Below are 17,931 nucleotides of genomic sequence, written 5' to 3' on the forward strand. Positions count from 1 at the left end.
GATCGAGGCTGCAGCGAGCCATGATCACACCTTTGCACTCCAGCCTGGGCAACAGAGAAAGACCGTGTGTGTGTGTGTGTGTGTGTGTGTATGTGTGTACGCGCGCTATGGGGAAATTAGTTCAACAGCTATTTATTGAGCACCTGGCGTATACTGGACATTGTGCCAGTCATGGAAATAGAAAGATGGCTAAGATGGGATCTTGCCTTCAAGGAACTTTTAGTCTAGTGGGAGGGACAATTTCAGCAAAATAATTACCTGCAGTGATGAAATAAAGCGTACACATGATGAGGCTTCCTGGGAGTTTTGTTGCGGTAAGTCCTCAGGATGACTTGGCCAGGGACATAGAGATGTGGCTGGGCAGGGTGTGGGCAGGGAGAGGAAGCACCACATAGGAAGGAGCCAGGCTTTGCTGGGGAACCTCAGGCATCTTAGAGGTCATTGGAGAGGGCAGACCCATCATGATGTTGGCACTGGACCCCAGGGAAGGAGCTGGCTTACCAGTGTTACCCATTCTTAGAACATTCAGTGTGATGACTGGCCCTCTGTGGAGTCTCGGGGTCACAAAGCTCTGCCCCCCTCACCCCCCATCCCCAGCAACTTGGGAGCTCCCGGCTCAGCTGCTGTGCCTTCTGGTGGTGCCTCTGCTGCTGAGCTCCACTCTGGTGTCATTCCTCCACCAACACCTAGCTTGTATTTTGTTTTTGTTTGAGATGGGGTTTCTCCATGTTGCCCAGGCTGGTCTCAAATTCCTGGGCTCAAGTGATCCACCCAGCACAGCCTTCCAAGTAGCTGGGGTTACAGGTGTGAGCCTCCATGTATGGCTTAGCCATCATGTGTTTTGTAGCTAAAATATACCACGCTGGTTTACATCTTGTCTCAATTCAGATAACTGTGAAAGTAGATACTTTAAAATCCTCATTTTAGGCTGGTCGCAGTGGCTTTGTAATCCCAGCACTTTGGAGGCCGAGGTGGGTGGATCACTTGAGGCCAGGAGTTTGAGACCAGCCTGGTCAACATGGTGAAACCCCGTCTCTACTAAAAATACAAAAATTAGCTGGGTGTGGTGGCACGCACCTATAATCCCAGCTACTTGGGAGGCTGAGGCATGAGAATCGCTTGAACCCAGAAACAGAGGTTGCAGTGAGCCCAGATGACTCCATTGCACTCCAGCCTGAATGATAGAGTGAGACTCTGTCTCAAAAAATTAAAAATAAAATCCTCACTTTAGGAGTTTTTATTAAAAAATGGAAGCTCAGACCAAGGAAGTTTTTTGCCAGAGGATTCAACTAAGGTTTGTCTCCTGTACTTCTCTGAGAGGCTGAGAATATGCTCATCTAACTCTGGAGGCTGCCGTTGTCAGGGTAAAAAAGTGAAAGGTCACGTGTACACACCAGGGTCCAAACAGTACTCTGCTTTCAGGTGACGTGTGTGGAAAAAGCTACCTTTGGCAGGAGTTTGAACTGGCAAGAAAAAGAAATCACAGTGGGCTTCCTTCAAATAGGCTCCTTCCTGTACATTTGTGGCATGGAGTCAATGCCATCAATGTTGAGTCTAACACTTTGGCTGGCAGGGGAAGGCCTGCTCACTGAGGTGCCTGGACGAGGCAGAGGCAAGGTAGGCTGGCTGTGCTTGGCCGAGGGCCCTTGAGCTGGAGGAAGGCCCGCAGAACACCAAAGAAGCCTTCTGCACATATCCGTTCTCCTTCCTCCTCCCATCTAATCCTGGCCACCCACAAGAAGTGCATCAGGTAGCAGGTCCCTGCCGTCTGGCTCCTTCCTGGGTCTCCGCACCCTCGTGCTGCCCCTCTGCATAGACTACCCTCACTCTGCCCTGAACCACCAGAGCATGGATGGCCCAGTCCTTTTCAGCTCTGTGGCCTGAGCTTTGAGCTCAGTCTCTGACACACAGGAGGCACCTGGTCAGTGCTGGGTGAACAAACGTACACACAGCACAAATGAGAGGAAAGAATCTTATGAGGTGCTTAAGAGTTGGACATGACTTTTAAAATAAAATTGCCTCTCTACAGTGCTTTGTCCTCGAGCCTGACCTTCACATACGTAGTGAGCACAGGCGAATCTTGGGTGTTCTGACCTGTACACAGTACTTACCCTTAAGCCATGCTGATCCGGAGCTCCACCAGGGATTCATCCATAATCCCAGAGGTGGCTGCAGTGTGTTCACTCCAGGGTGCCGGCTACGTGGTGATGGATGTGGTGATCTTATTTCATGAGACTCCTAGCCTTTACTCAGTGCTGCAAGGAGTTAGCGGGTCCTCCCAGGGAAAGTACAAAAGACCTCCAACAAGAAAGACTTGAGGGAGATAGGGCTTCTTTAAGTGGGATATATTCTCAGACAGCTAGGAGAATGAATTCTCAGTCCCTCAGCTCCTGGTAAATGCCCAGCTTAGTGGGTACTTAGGTACAACAGAAATGTTCCAGTTCCTGGATGTTTGGTAAGAAGAAACACACATGGAAATGCCACCAGAAATACAAAGCCGTCTACATATGGTGCCATGTGAGTGTCACAGACAGAAGAACAGAATTTGGGGGAAAAGTGTCACCGGTCTGATAGGGAGGCCTGGGCAGGGGCTGGGACGTGTGTGTCAGCCACATCTGAGGGACAGTGAGTTTTGTAGTTCAGCAGAAGGGCTTTATGGAGAGTGGGAGGTCAGCAGGAACAGTCATGATGATGGTGCTGGCTGCACCACGGAGCACCTCTCATATGCCAGGGTGGGGTTCCCTTCAGGAAGATGAATGAGGCGTGGCCTGCTCCTCAAGTGCACCGCCCTGCCACCTTCCACCCTGAGCCAGGGCTGGGCTGCCAGCTTTCCCTGGCCTCAGACAGTTCAAGTAGATTTTCTGGAATATATTTTCCTTGCTACAAAGGTTATATTGTAGTGGTAAAAACCGCAACTAATTTTGCACCAGCCTAATGTTCATTGCAATTTTTCTATCTATCTAAAAAGTATGAAGAGGAAAACAAAGTTATCCATAATCTTACCACCCTGAGAGAAAGAGCGTTAACCCTTGATGCACCTTCTTCCAGGTGTTTTGTAGTGTAAGTGCCAGGTAGTGGGTGTGAGTAGCCAAAGCTCATATGGGGCTTCATAGTGAAAAACCCACTAACAGCAGCACGGCTGGCCCCAAACGTGTCCATTGTTAACGAGATGAACTCAGCTGTCTAGTGTTGGAAAAATTTCCCTTTACCATTCCACAGAGCAGAGCTGACACATGGACTCATGCACACTCCCTGAAGTGAGCCCTGTTCATGGGGCAGTGTAGCCCTGGGCTGAAGGTGAAGGTGAGCCTCTTCTGGAGCCACAGTCTCTTCCCAGAGCCCCAGAAGAGCCTCAGTGAGGGCCCCAAAGTGACCCCAAGCAGTTTATATGGCCTCTGAGCCCAGCCCTGGGCCTGTCTGCTACACAGCTCAGGTGGCCTCTCTGTGGGCCTCCTGTCCGTTTCCCACGCTCCCTGACTTGTACAGACTTCTTCACCCCCTTCATGCCCATAACTAGAAGCAGCTTTCCAGATGATCCATATGCTGTTTCCATGGGCCTGTCTTGCTTCACTCACAAGGGCTGGGATGACTGAAGCTGTGGGCTGGTAGTCTTCACCTTTTTGTTGTATGAAGTTAGAGCTGAGTTATTTTGAGTAGCGGAACATAATGCAAAAAGGAATCTGGATGGAATGACCAGCCCAGTCAGGGCTGGCAGTAGGCGAAAAGTATTCAAGTTCTGTTGTACTTTGTCAGAAAATGCATGTGCGTATAGCCTGGTGCCTGTCTTTATCTGTCATTTATATAATGTGTACTCGTGTGCCATTGGTAGTAGTAAGCATCCTTTACTGACTATATCTTGAGTACTGCTCACCATTCATCTCTATGATGTCCCTGTTTTACAGATGAGGACATGGAGTTTTAGCATTTGGGACTAGCATGACTGGGACCTGCTCCCTGAGCCCAAGGCCAAGGCTCTTTCCACCAGGCTTTCTGCTGTCCTCTTTCTTCCTCACTGGGTTTTGCATTTTGCTTCCATCTTTATTACAAAAGGGTCTTGTGGCCCTCCAGAGGTCAGAGGCTGCTCCTTTGACCATGAGATGGCCATTTCATGTACCTCCCTAAAAGTGGAAGGCAAAGGGGTTATCGTGAGCACAGAGTCCTAGAAAAGCAACTTTCCAGAAGAGATTCCTCAGGAAAACCCTTTCAGGGGCTTCTTTGTGCGCCTTCCCAACTGCCTGGCAGGTGGGCCTCTTCCAGGAAGTGCCAGCATTGAAGTCACTCTGATTTCCTCCGGGCTTCTTTGCAGATGCTCCAGTTGTAGGTGTCCCACAAGCCATTGGGAAGCATTTCTGTATTCAGGTCCTAGTCTTCTAGGGCGGAGGTTCTCCAATTTTAGTGTGCCTAGAAATCACCTGGTGCTTACCAACACAGCTCGCTGCACCTCATCCTCCAGCTGGGGCCCACCTCTGAGTGAGCAGGTCTGGGTGGGCCTGAGAAGTTGCATTTCTAACAGGTTCCTGGCACTGCTGCTGGGGCTGATAGGGGCCGCACTTGGAGTACCACTTTTCTTTTGTTTCCTTTTTTTTTTTTTTTTTTTTTTTTTTTTTGAGACAGAGTCTTGCACTGTCGCCCAGGCTGGAGTGCAGTGGCGCGATCTTGGGTCACTGTAAGCTCTGCCTCCCGGGTTCACGCCATTCTCCTGCCTCAGCCTCCTGAGTAGCTGGGACTACAGGTGCCCACCAACACGTCCGGCTAATTTTTTGTATTTTTAGTAGAGATGGGTTCTCACCGTGTTAGCCAGGATGGTCTCGATCTCCTGACCTCGTGATCCGCCCACCTCGGCCTCCCAAAGTGCTGAGATTACATGCGTGAGCCACCGCGCCCAGCCGAGTACCACTTTTCTAAGATTTTTCCCAGAATCCCCTAGACCTGCCTTTCCGTGGCCCACACTCCCCTTTAATATCACCCTGCAGACCACTCTGCAGGTTTAACAATTGAGCCAGGCGAAGCAATGGCTGCCGTCTGACATTGAGTGAGGTCATTGTCCTTTGGCCTCTGAAATCAAGTGATGTTTGGTCTTCCGCTTCATGTGGCATATGGAGCTCACTCTTTGGGGGAACTGGGTGTTTCAGGTGGTGAGAGCGGCTGAGGAGGCTGCGTCCACACTAGCCAGTTCCATCCACCCGGAGCAGTGCATCAAGGTGCTCTGCCCCATCATCCAGACGGCCGACTACCCCATCAACCTTGCTGCCATCAAGATGCAGACCAAAGTCGTCGAGAGGATCGCAAAGGAGTCATTGCTGCAGCTCCTCGTCGACATCATCCCAGGCTTACTGCAGGTAGGCCCTCGTGTTGGTGGGACCTGCCCCAGGCCTGTGTGGGGCTGCCTAACTTGAAGTAATGTAAGGGCTTTGTGCTTCTCCTTCACTGGCAGGGACGGGTAGGAAAAACCAGGCAGGACCTGTGAGGCCGTGTGGCAGGGACACTTCACAGCCTCCTCTGTCGGCTTCCAGCTCACCCCCTCTCCTGAACGCACTAAGAATACTTTCCTGGCAGCTCACAGAATGAACTGTCTGTTTACTATAAACATACTTTGATCATTTTTTTGTCCATTCCTTCAACAAACCCTTATTGCACACCTGCTGTAGCCCCAGTCCTGGGCGAGGTGGACCATGGAGTGTAAATCAAACAATGGTCCTTGGTCTCATGCAGCACACAAATACTTACTGAAACTCTTCTAAGCATGAGACAGACTGGCATAAAGCAGCTGCGTTCCACTGTGTGGACTGCCTCAGAGGATTTTCAGCCTACTGTGCAGCCACACAGACAACGACAGGTGTCACCATGGGCTACATGACAGTAGAGAAGGGGTTTCCAGGTTGGGGTGGGGGAAAGAGGGTTCATAGAAGAGGTGGTTTCAAGTTGGCCCTTGGCGAGGGAGTTTCACTGGGGAAAGGTAGAGAGGAGTCAGCATCACATTTAATCAATGCTGCTGTTTGCTGGGCACTTGGCTTGGGGATTAAACACTTAATTGTTGAGGACTAGATTATTCCAAACAAAGGGAAAGGCACAGAGACTGAAGAGTCCCAGGCTGTTTGGAGAACAGCAGCAGGTAGCCCCAGCTGGGTGTGGGCCAGGATGAGGCCGACAGACAGATGGAGGCCCAGCTGCAAAGGGACACAGACATCAGGCTGTGGGACCAGACGTTCCCCAGCAATCACTGGAGGGTAGAGGGGTTTTGCTCACAAGAGCAAGTGATGATGTTCTCATTTCTTTAAAGGCATTTTCACAAGGAAATTTGCTTTACCTTTGGGAGAAATGGGAACAAAGCAAGTTCTCCTTCCCCTTCATTTCCTTTTCTCATCCTCTCTCCTCTACAATGTTTCTTGGGTGGCAGCTTGTTACACGGTGATACCTGTGCAGATGCAGAGACCAGTCTGGGACTCTCCACCCTCCTGCTTCCGCACCCCAGAAACCAAGTTTCTCTTGATGCTAAGTTGTGACCACTTTGGTGTGAAAGCTGTCTGGATTCCATTGTGGGGCCGAGGTCTATCCTGGTTGTTACTGACAAGTCCAAGGTTGAACTCGGAGGGCATTTGTGGAAACGTTGATGAGATGTTGGCTATGGAATGAATCTTTGATCTGGTTTCCTTTTCGTGTTCCCTTCTGGCTCTCTAGGGTTACGACAACACCGAAAGTAGTGTTCGTAAGGCCAGTGTGTTTTGCTTAGTGGCAATTTATTCCGTAATCGGAGAAGACCTGAAACCTCACCTTGCACAGCTCACAGGGAGCAAGGTATGTATAGTGTTACCTGGGCTGATATGCACACCTGGGCTCTGCCAGCTTGTCATAAACCCATTTGACTGCAGCTCTGGATTCCAGACAGGTTTTGTTCATTGTGTTTTAGCTGAGCCTTATTTCTCCAATAGGATTTTTCTAAATATAAAAATGAACTATACAGTGAAATCAGTTTAAGGTAACACTAACATTATACAACATAGTCTGCCTTAACTCCTGTTTATGAAATGCTGATTTTGAGCTGCTGGTTTATTTCCAAAAGAAAAACAACTTTAAGTAGAAACCATCCGATTTTTCATGGAAACACTAAAGAAATTTACCTGCTTGCTTAGCAGTTGCTGAATCAGAGCTCAGTCCCTCATGGGCATCAGTAGTGGCAACAGCTGGCTCTCACCTTGAGCCTGTGGGGCAGCCCTACGCACTTTGCATGCATTGACTCATGTTTACGGCAACATCCCTGTGGGTATGGTCATCCCCCTTAACGTGCCCCAGGGCACAGACCTGACTCCAGGAGGCAGACTTCTTACTCACACTGCTGCCTCTCATGTTCCTTTAAGGGTGTCTGGAATTAGGGGAAGAAAATGGACCAAAATGGATGTCACTGAAAATGAGAGTGGCTAGACTGCTTATTGGTTTTAGTTAAAACAACAACAACAACAACAACAAACTCAAATCTGACATGCTGGGCTGGTGAGAGCAGATTAAAAACCTGGCCTCATGCTGGGCAGAAGAGGCGTGGTGAAGGGGTGAGGCCTTGGTTCCCGGAGAGTAGGCCAGCTGGGCCTGGGACCTCAGGACCTGCCTGTGGAGAAAGCACATCTCTGTGGAGTTTAAAATCCCCACCTTTTTATACAAACCACTCCATCCAATGAAGCCAGTGGAAAACATGAAACCAGAAGCGCCTGCTCTTATGAGAGGAGGAATTGGCAAGTGGGGCCCATTTCATCATTTCAGATTGAGCTGTTGCTTTGATACAGCTGGTGAGCATTAACAGCCGGAGCCTTGCTTCTCCAGAGTTCTGGGGAAGCAAAGCTCTGGCTGGGGTGTTCAGAGCAGGGTTTCTCCACCTTGGCTCTGTTGACACTCTGGGCCACCTTGTTGAGGTGGGCTGTCCTGTGTGTGGTAGGAAGTTTAAGCAGCATCTCTGATCACCACCGTCTATACCAACATGTGCCAATAGCACCCCCTGCCATTGTAACCATCACTGCTGTCTCACACCTGGCCAGATGCCCTCTGGGGGCAAAATCACCCCTGGTTGAGAACCGGTGGTCCAGAGGAGACACTTTCCTCTTTTTGTAAACAGGAATCAGCAGACAGGCTGGAAGAGGTGTATGAGGCAGGTGTGCAGTGCATGGTTTGGGGGTGACCTGATTCTGTTCTCCAGTTCCTTCTCCTCGCCCTACTGCTACACAGGCTCCTCATCAGATCCCCTTCCTAATTATCTGAAAGATACTGAGCAAAAGTCCCCCCAGCTCTCCTACCTCCAACAGGGATTTGTAGGTGATTCCTGCTGACCGGGAGGACCTTCGATGATACAATTCACAAAGGGAATTAAATTACATTTATAAAATGGAAAATTCATCCAAAAATAACATGAGTCACACCTTGGTTTTGTCTGGCACTTTTTACTTTTCCTGAGTAAGAGAGTTGTCCCATCAACTCATTTGACCCTTTGGATAAGGGAGAGAAAATCCAGGTGTTTTCTCCTCCCCATTTGGCAATTGACCCGCTGCTGCCACTCTTGGTGAAGCTTTGGGTCCAGAACCCACATTCCTGACCAGAAGCCAGCGCCTTCCCTCCCCCAGTTACAACCTTAGTTCCTAAGGAGTTTGGAGAGACTGGCCTTCACATCTTTCTGCTTTCGTAGCCCAGTTCATCCAGCCATTAAGTTTTTTATTATTATTATTTTTATATGGAACCTCGCTCTGTCACCCAGGCTGAGTGCAGTGGCACAGTCTCGGCTCACTGCAACCTCTGTCTCCCAGGTTCAAGTGATTCTCCTGCCTCAGCCTCCCGAGTAGCTGGGATTACAGGCATGCACCACCACTCCTGGTTAAGTTTTTGTATTTTTAGTCGACACGGGGTTTTGCCTCGTTGGCCAGACTGGTCTCGAACTCCTGACCTCAGGTGATCCTCCTGCCTTGGCTTCCCAAAGTGCTGGGATTGCAGGTGTGAACCACCATGTCTGGCCTAAATTTCTTTTCATGTAATAGCTCTGGTATGTTCATATGAACTTTGTAGACTCAGGTACACATCTCCTAATACAAACTCCCTCCCTTCCTCAACCAGATGGTAGCGGCAGAACCTGGTGCTAAGTCTGTCTCAATTTCCTTGACTAGAAACAAAGAGAATCAAGTCATGGCTCCCTGTGTTCCAGTGTTAGAGGCCTATGGGAACACCCTCTCCTTTTGCTTAAATGAGGTTAATAAATGAAGGCTGGGCATGGTGGCTCACACCTGTAATCTCAGCACTTTGGGAGGCCGAGGCAGGCGGATCATCTGAGGTCAGGAGTTCAAGACCAGCCTCACCAACGTGGTGAAACCCCGTCTCTACTAAAAATACAAAATTAGCTGGGTGTGGTGGCACATGTCTGTAATCCCAGCTACTCAGGAGGCTGAGGCAGGAGAATCGCTTGAACCTGGGAGGTGGAGGTTGCAGTGAGCCGAGAACGCACCACTGCACTTCAGCCTGGGCGACAGAGCGAAACTCTGTCTCAAAAAAAAGTCTTTTTTTTTTTAAGAAAAAAAATAGGTGATACCAGGAAGAGGTATCTTCGGTAGGAAGAGGTCTGATGAAGGGAAGGAACCTCTGTAGTACATTTGGAGAGATGCCGTGTTGCTAGGGCAGCAACACTAGCTTTGGGGTCAGCTTGCCTTCTGGTCTCTGTTCCCCACTTACGAGTTTTATGACCTTGAACAAGCATTCTTTTCTTTTCCCCCCCTCCAGTCTTTTTATTGTGGTATAACAAAATTTACTATTGTAACTTTTTTTTTTTTGAGATGGAGTCTCACTCTGTCACCCAGGCTGGAGTGCAGTGATGTGATCTTGGCTCACTGCAACCTCCACCTCCCAGGTTCAAACGATTGTCCTGCTTCAGCCTCCTGAGTAGCTGGGATTATAGGCGCCTGCCACCACGCCCAGCTAGTTTTTGTATTTTTAGTCGAGACGGGGTTTCACCATGTTGGTCAGGCTGGTCTCGAACTCTTGACCTCAAGTGATCCACCCACCTCCCAAAATGCTGGGATTACAGGTGTGAACCACTTCATCCGACCCAATGTAACTATTTTTAAGTGTGTGGTTCATATTGTTATATAACCATCACTACCATCCATCTTCGAAACTTTTTTCATTTTGCAAAACTGAACCTTTGCACCCATTAAACAATAATTTCCTATTTCCTTCTTTCCCAACCCGTGGCATCCACCATTCTACTTTCCATCTCCATGAATTTGACTACCCCAGGTATCTCATATAAGTGGAACTACATCATATGTGTCCTTTGTGGCTGGCTTATTTCACTTAGCATAATGTCCTCAGGGCTTATCCGTGTTGCAGCATTTGTCAGAATTTCCTTCCTTTTCAAGACTGAATGTCTGTTGTGTGTAGATAGCATGGTTTGTTTATCTGTTCATCTGTTGATAGACCCTGGGTTGCTTCCACCTTCTGGCTCCTGTGACTAATGCTGCTGTGAACACTGGTGCACCTGTTCAAGTCCTTAATGTTTCAAGGAACCTCCCTGCTGTTTTCCACAGAGACTGCACCATTTTACATTCTGACCAACAGTGCACAAGGGTTCTGATTTCCCCACATCCTCACCAACACTTGTTATTTTCTGTTTTTATTTTTCATTTTTCTAATTTATTTCTCATTATTTCTAATAGCCATCCTCTATGAGATGAGGATGGGTATCTCATTTGTTGAAAAGAAATAACCTGATGGCGATTTCTTATCTGTTAAAAAGATGATCCTTTCCCCATTGAACGGTCTTGGCATGCTTGTTGAAAATTATTTGACTGGGCCAGGAGTGGGTGGCTCACGCCTGTAATTCCAGCACTTTGGCAGGGTCACTTGAGGCCAGAAGCTCCAAACCAGCCTGGAGAACAGCAAGACCGCGTCTGTGCATGCATTAATTAATTAATTAATTAATTAATTTTTGGTCACTCAGGCTGGAGTGCGGTGGCACAATCATGACTCACTGGCACCCTTGACCTCCTGGACTCAAGCCATCCTCCCATCTCAGCCCCTCCCCAAGTAGCTGGGATTACAGGCACACATAATCACAGCTAATTTTTAAATGTTTTGTAGAGATAGGGTCTCACTATGTTGCCAGTCTGGTCTTGAACTGGCTTCAAACGATTCTCCCACCTCAGCCTCCTACAGTGCTGAGATTATAGGCGTGACCATGCCCAGCCAATTTTCTCTATTTTTCTATTCTCTATTTTGTTTATCTCTGCTCTAATCTTTATTGTTTTCTCCTGCTAGCTTTAGATGTAGTTCTTTTTTCTAGTTCCTTAAGGTAAAAATTTAGGTTGTTGATTAGAGAGCTTTCTTTTTTAATGTAAGCATTTATAACTCTAAATTTCCCTCTTCAGCACTGCTTTTGCTGCATCCCCAAAAATTGTCTTTTCATTTTCATTTGTCTCAAGATGTTTTTTAAGGCTAGGTGCGGTGGCTCATGCTAGTAAACCCAGCACTTTGGGAGGCCGAGGCAGGAGGATCGCTTGAGCCCAAGAGTTCAAGACCAGCCTGGTCAACATGGCAAAGCCCCATCATACAAAATACAAAAATTAGCTGGGCATGGTGGTGTGCACCTCTGGTCCCAGCTAGTCAGGAAGCTAAGGTGGGAGGATCACCTGATCCTGGAAGGTCAAGGCTGCAGTGAGCTGAGGTTGTGCCACTGCACTCCAGTCTGGGCCTCTGAGTGAGACCCTGTCTCAAAAAAAAAAAAATTCTTTTTTTAAATATGTCTTCCAGTTTACCTTATGATCTCTTCTTCACTCATTGGTTGTTTGAGAATATGTTCACTCAATTTTTACGAATTGATGAATTTTTTAGTTTTTCTTCTATTATTGATGTATTTCATCCCATTATGGTTGGAGAAGATACTTTGGTATCTTTTTAAATCTACTGAAACTTAATTTGTGATTTAACTTATGGTCTATCCTGGAGAATAGGATAAACCATATGTTAAATCACAAATCAAATTTCAATAGATTTGAAACTTAATGTGTCCCTTGAGAAGAATGTGTGTTCTGTTGTTGAGTTTCATATACATCTGTTAGATCAAGTTGGTTTATCAAGTTAAGTCCTCTATTTGCTTGCTTATCATCTGTACGGTTCTTTTATCCATTATTGAGGGTGGAGTATGGAAGTCTTATCTCCAGAAGCTTTTTTGATGTCAAGTCTGTTTTGTCTGATATTAGTATAGCCAGCCTTGCTATATCCTTTCATTTTCAATCCATTTATGTCTTTGGATCTAAAGTGAATTTCTTATAGACAGCATAAAATTGGATCACATGTTTATCCATTCTGCCCATTTCTGTCTTTTGATTGAAGAATTTAATCCATTTACATTTAAAGTACTGCCAGGCATGGTGTCACACGCCTGTAGTCCCAGCTACTCAAGAGGCTAAGGGTGTGAAGGTTAGAGGATTTGCCCTCTGACCTTGGCCCAGCCACTTCACCCCTGTGGAGCGGGGTTCTCACCCCGCTTTTCTCCTGGCTCTGATGGAGCCTTTGGGCTGCAGTCGCCCTTGAGATGAATGGCCCTGCCCCCGTATCCTTTCCTCCATGAGCTGTTGCGGCCCACCTAGTTGTGGCACCTGGTGGTGGTCTTGTAATTGCCCACTGCTTTTCCCTCTCCTCTGTGGCCCTAGCGCCTGGCAGATGCATTGGATGAGCAGCAGGCCCTCCGAACACGTTTTTATCATGAATTCCTCAACCAAGGGGACTAAGGGACTTGCTGTTTTCTTACTGTCACCTGGGATTCTTTTTGCTGTTTTCTACTTTCTGATTGCTTTTCTTCCTGCTAATTCAGTTTCATCTTCTCTTTTCAGATGAAGCTACTAAACTTATATATAAAGAGGGCCCAGACCACCAACAGCAACAGCAGCTCCTCCTCCGATGTCTCCACGCACAGCTAATGGCAGTACCTGTCTCTTGTGTAGACCTAGAAGCAATCGGTGGTGCCTCTCAGAGACCTTTCCCCACCCCCTTCATCGGCTGCCCAGTCAGTACAAGGAGGCCCACAAATATTTATTACAATCAGTATTTTGGTCCCTTCCAGCTTTTCTGTAGAATCTTACTGGTATTGAATGTAAAGGAAGCAAGGCCTGTATTGCAGTCTTCATACAAAACAAAAGGAATAAGAACAGAAAAGAGCCATACTGAAACATGTCTTGTACAGCCTGCTGAGATGGCGAAACCATGTGTGTGGGGTGCAGTTTTTAAAAATCAGAGCGCTCTAGCCACTACTTGGTAGAAACTAGCATTTTTTTTCAGTTAATAACATATTTGGGGGTGGGGTGGGGTGTTACTTTGTGTTCCTCCTCCTTAGCCTATTTTCTTGTGAGTATGGTCTGTGTGGGGCCCCTTTCACAGCTGACACCATGAAAGGTGATATATCTTTAAGTTGTGTTCTGAGACCTGCTAAAAATGGGAATCAAGTCTTGGCAAGAACAGTCTGAAGATGGCTTTTAACAAACGCTGGGAATTTTGCTTGTCATATCCAGACTGGAGGCCGACTGCCCTGGCTTTCAGCGTAGAATTGGGAGTGCACCCCAACAGTCTCCTTCCAGCCCTCCCTAATCGACTCCACTGACAAGGTCCCTACCCCAGAACTTCCATGCAAAGGAATTCTTCAAGTTTAAATCTGGACACAAAAATAAGATAAATGTATGGCATCATTTAGGGATGCCTGAGATGGCAGTTCATGAAGCACAGAAGATAAAGAAGTCTTTCATCTTTACTGCTGAGATCCTTGGGAACACTGTTGTCATGGGGGTTCTGCCAAGACCCTCATGTCTGGGCTACATGGTGATTCAGATTTAGCACCAACTTCTTTCCTCTCCTCGAAGTTCTGCCTAAGCCGTTCAGTTCTAACATGGTCTCAATTAATCTGGTAAATGGCATCTTTACCATCTTAGTTCTGACTTCTCCGTTTAATGTGGGATTAAGAGCCAAGAAAAGCCTAGAGAGACTGGATATCACAATTTTTTTTTAATTTTATAAACTGAAGTAGTTCCTTGAATGTCTGTTGATGAAATAGTCATTATTTAAGGAAAAAGTAATTATGAGGTGTAGCAGATTGCAGAAAACAGGATTAGAAACACACTTAAAAAGAACACATATTTAGAGTCTCTCTTCCTCCTCAAGGAACCACTAGGCCCCCTTTTTAAAAACACCTTTAGAGCCTAATTACTCCAATAAAAGTAACTAGAGGTTTGGAGTCTGGTTAAATAAATTCTGAGTAAAATTCTTAAGCCAAATGGAAATTCTTAATGCAATCATGAGGACTTCTATTGTCTCTTACCGTTGTATTAGATCCTATAAATTGAACTGATTTTTCCATAAGGAAAATGCTTCTGTTGAGATTAATTCTAATAACGTATTTGCTATTCCAGTGCAGAGCCCACTGCAACTGCTAGGACTGAAAGCAGAGGCTGGGTGCCAGAGCACGTGATTCTTACCATCATTTCCACAGACCCCTCTGCCCTGACCCTCTGGATTGGATGCAGGAAGCTGGGAAAGACTGATGTATTTGGAAACATGCGCTGAAAATGAAGGCCCCATAGTGTATAGGAACAGTAAAGCAAGGGTGCTGACCTGTGTGTGTGTGTGTGTGTGTGTGTGTGTGTGTGTGCTGTGTGGTGTGTGTGTGTTTGTGCGTGCACCCTACACATGTGTGGTACCTCACTGCTGCTGTTTAGGGGACTTGAGGGATGCGTTTCAAGGGGTTGGGTATTACTGACTAGCTTTGGCTCAAAATATAGCAGGACCAGGTCTTTTGCTGATAAATACTGTTTGTTTATTAATATGTCATTAATGGTATTTCTTTTTTACACTCTACAAGTGAATTAGGGAGTCTCTTGTTGACCCCTCTGTTGTAGGAATGTGCGTCGGGCTAGGTTATCCATGAGTTTCTTTATTCCTAATGCAGTTAGAAAGACCTTTCTTCTTGAGCTCTTTGACTCCCAGAAGGTCCCCCAGTCCCCAGTGTACTTAGAAAGGATCTCGAACATTGCTGGACGTCCCCATAGTACTCACAAAGGGCTAGCCTTGAATGTCACTCGCCCAGTCTTCAGTCTCCTGACTTAGAGAGAGATACAATCACGTCACAGGTCTCTTGGCCTCAATCTGAAAACTGCTGCCGCCGCGCCGAGGAGACTCGCATGCCGCCACCACCTCACTGGGAGGGCGCCGAGCCCACCGTCGCCCCCTAGACCCTGACAGCTGCAGCTGCCTTGCCTTGCCGCCGCCTCCCTGCAGGGCCCCTGTTCCAATGAAAAACAGAACACAAAAGAGCAGAGCACCTAAGCCTGTCTCTGCCTCCCTGTCTACCTGACTGGCCAGGGGCCGAGACCCCTGCTGCTCCTCTGCGGGGCTGGGCGGGCTGACTCCCTGCTTCCTCCAAGCTGCTGCCTCCCCTGCAGCCAGGGTCTGGGCAGGGTGCAGCCGGTCCTCGGGGCACGCAGCTTCCTTCAAGTGCACTGTGTGTGCTTCCCGGACCTGCGGCGATGCCACGGGCCTGCCTTTTCTATGCGCCTCACTAGCTTACCACCCTGTGCAGGTAATGCAACTGACTTTGTCTCATCAGTCTTTTTCTTTCCCTGCCACCCTTTATTTATCAAGCATAATGTTACACTTTAAAGGACAGCAAATAAGAACTTTGTAGAATCCCACCAGGACTTTGCTAACAATAATGTTTGGAAATACATAAATGCTCTGAAAAAATATCAGCCACCAAAATAGTTTTGTTGGCACTGTGTTCACACGCATGGTCCCCACACCCCCAGGTTGGGTGGGTTTTTTTGTTTTTTGGGTTTTTTTTGGGGGCTTTTTCATGTTACATCCATATCTGTATTTATATCTTATTTGTTTCACTTTCAAGTGTATCATGGCAAATGTACAGATTTTTTTTGTTAATAATGTGCTAGGATTTGCTAAAAAAGAAAACAAAAAAAAAACCCTTTTGAGTTTGCCCTAGAATAAATGAGACTTAATTCAATGTTCTGCTTGATGATGTCTTTATCACCGCCATGCCCTGCAGATAGCTGATCCCCTACCCCCGCCATCAGAACACAGCCATTTCGATAAAGGATCCAGGAGGAATCATACATCAGAAGAGTTCTTTCCCCTCGTGACATCAAGAGGTCAACCATGTAATCCTAGCATTCTGGGAGGCCGAGGCGGGCGGATCACTTGAGCTCAGGAGTTTAAGACTAGCCTGGGCGACATGGCAAAACCCCGTCTCTACTAAAAATACAAAAATTAGCTGGGTGTGGTGGTGTGCCTGTAATTCCAGCTACCCAGGAAGCTGAGGTGGGAGAATCACTTGAGCCCAGGAGGCAGAGGCTATAATGAGCCGAGATCACACCACTGCACTCCAGCCTGGGTGACAGAGTGATACTCCATCTGAAAAATATATATATTAATATAAATTTTTTTAAAAAGGTCAACCTGGGGAAATGTCACACCTGATGGAGTCGCCTGGGAGCTGGTTGCTGTGCCGTGTGTGCAGTGACAAGGTGGGAGATGAGATGCATGGGCTGGAATCCCAGCCATGCTCCTGGAGGCCACGTGAGCAGGGGCCTCCCTCATCGGCTCCATTTCCTCAACTGAACAGTGAGAACAGTAGCTCCCTGAAAAGGTAGAAGCAGGAGAAAGCCTCAGCCTCAGATCCCGGAGATGAGCTGGAGAGCCACTGAGAGCAGCCGGGCTCCCCTGCATGCCTGCGGTTCTTCTCTGCTGGTCACTGGGGACTGGAGCAGGCTAGGCAGGGCAGGAGCAGAGCTTCTGGGAGCAAATGCACAACATCACGGGCTCCACAGCTGCTTCTTTGAAGCCCTTTTTTCCTTCAAGTCTTAAAATTGTGGCAAAATACACATAACAAGATTTACCATCTTAACCATTTGTAAGTGTGCTGTTCAGTGGTGGTAAATTTATTCAGGTCATTGTGTAACCATCACCATCATGGTGTTCTGGAATCCCTCTCTAGGGCTCTCAACTAGTAAAACAAACCCTGTCCCCATTAAGCATAACTCCCCCATTCCTGCCTCCCGCAAGCCCCCTGGCAACCAGCATTCTACTTTCCATCTCTCTGAATTTGACTATGCCGGGCATCTCGCATAAGTGGATCATACAGTATTTGGCTTTCTGTGACTGGCTTATTTTGCTTAATATGTCAAGGTTCATCCATGTATGTATCAGAATTTCTTTTTTAAATTTTTAAACACATGTTCACCTGCATTTTTTCACATTTTTAATTTCCTTCCTAAGGCTGAATAATATTCTATTGTATGGATAGACCACATTTTGAAGCTTTACTTTCTACTAAAAAGTTGTTTTCCATCGTGTTCCATGATACGTCCCGAGTGCCACTATCCAGTGACTCTGTACCCGTTTCTCCTGTGGCCCACCACCTTGTACCCCTGCCTGAGACGCCACAGGATGCTCCGGATCACAGATACTTGGACTGGAATCCCAGCTCCACCCCTGCCCGCCTTGGGCAGGTCACTTCCTGCCTCAGTCTTTTCATTTATGAATTGGGTTAAGAACTGCCTGGCTGTGTTCAAAACTGTAGAAAAAAATTAAAAAATAACTGCCTAGCAGAGGTGCCATGAGAGTTCATGGAGATGATGTAAGTGAAGCAGCTGGCCCAAAATAAATGCTCCCGATGGTCACCTGCCCTGCCTCCTACTGTGGACCTGGAAATGCACAAGAGGGTGATGTCACCCCCCTTCCCTCCCCACAGGCACACCTGCATGTGCAGTCAGAGCCCATTACTCATTAGCAAAAGAAAAACCCTGGGGGATGGGACCAGGTTCAGGCACAGCAGCCTGTTCAGCTTTCTATATGTGGTTCTCCAACCCCTGGTGCCATTGCCCTACCTTATCAAGGGCTGCCAGGAAGTCC

General features: G+C 47.4%; 1 protein-coding gene across 14 annotated transcripts in view; it reads left to right on the forward strand.

The window, feature by feature from the left end:
• The window catches only part of CLASP1 (cytoplasmic linker associated protein 1), a 312,442-nt gene extending 296,418 nt beyond the window's left edge, over positions 1-16,024 (forward strand). For all 14 annotated transcript variants that reach the window (XM_063647337.1, XM_054479398.2, XM_063647338.1 and 11 more), the window contains 3 exons: positions 5,133-5,339; positions 6,679-6,795; positions 12,855-16,024. In XM_063647337.1, coding sequence (XP_063503407.1) covers positions 5,133-5,339; positions 6,679-6,795; positions 12,855-12,941 — 411 coding nt within the window. In that variant the 3' untranslated portion in view covers positions 12,942-16,024. The remainder of the gene's footprint in view (positions 1-5,132; positions 5,340-6,678; positions 6,796-12,854) is intronic.
• Positions 16,025-17,931: the final 1,907 nt, after the last annotated feature.

Source organism: Pongo pygmaeus, chromosome 11 (assembly GCF_028885625.2).
Source record: "Pongo pygmaeus isolate AG05252 chromosome 11, NHGRI_mPonPyg2-v2.0_pri, whole genome shotgun sequence".
NCBI classification, from domain to species: Eukaryota; Metazoa; Chordata; class Mammalia; order Primates; family Hominidae; genus Pongo; species Pongo pygmaeus.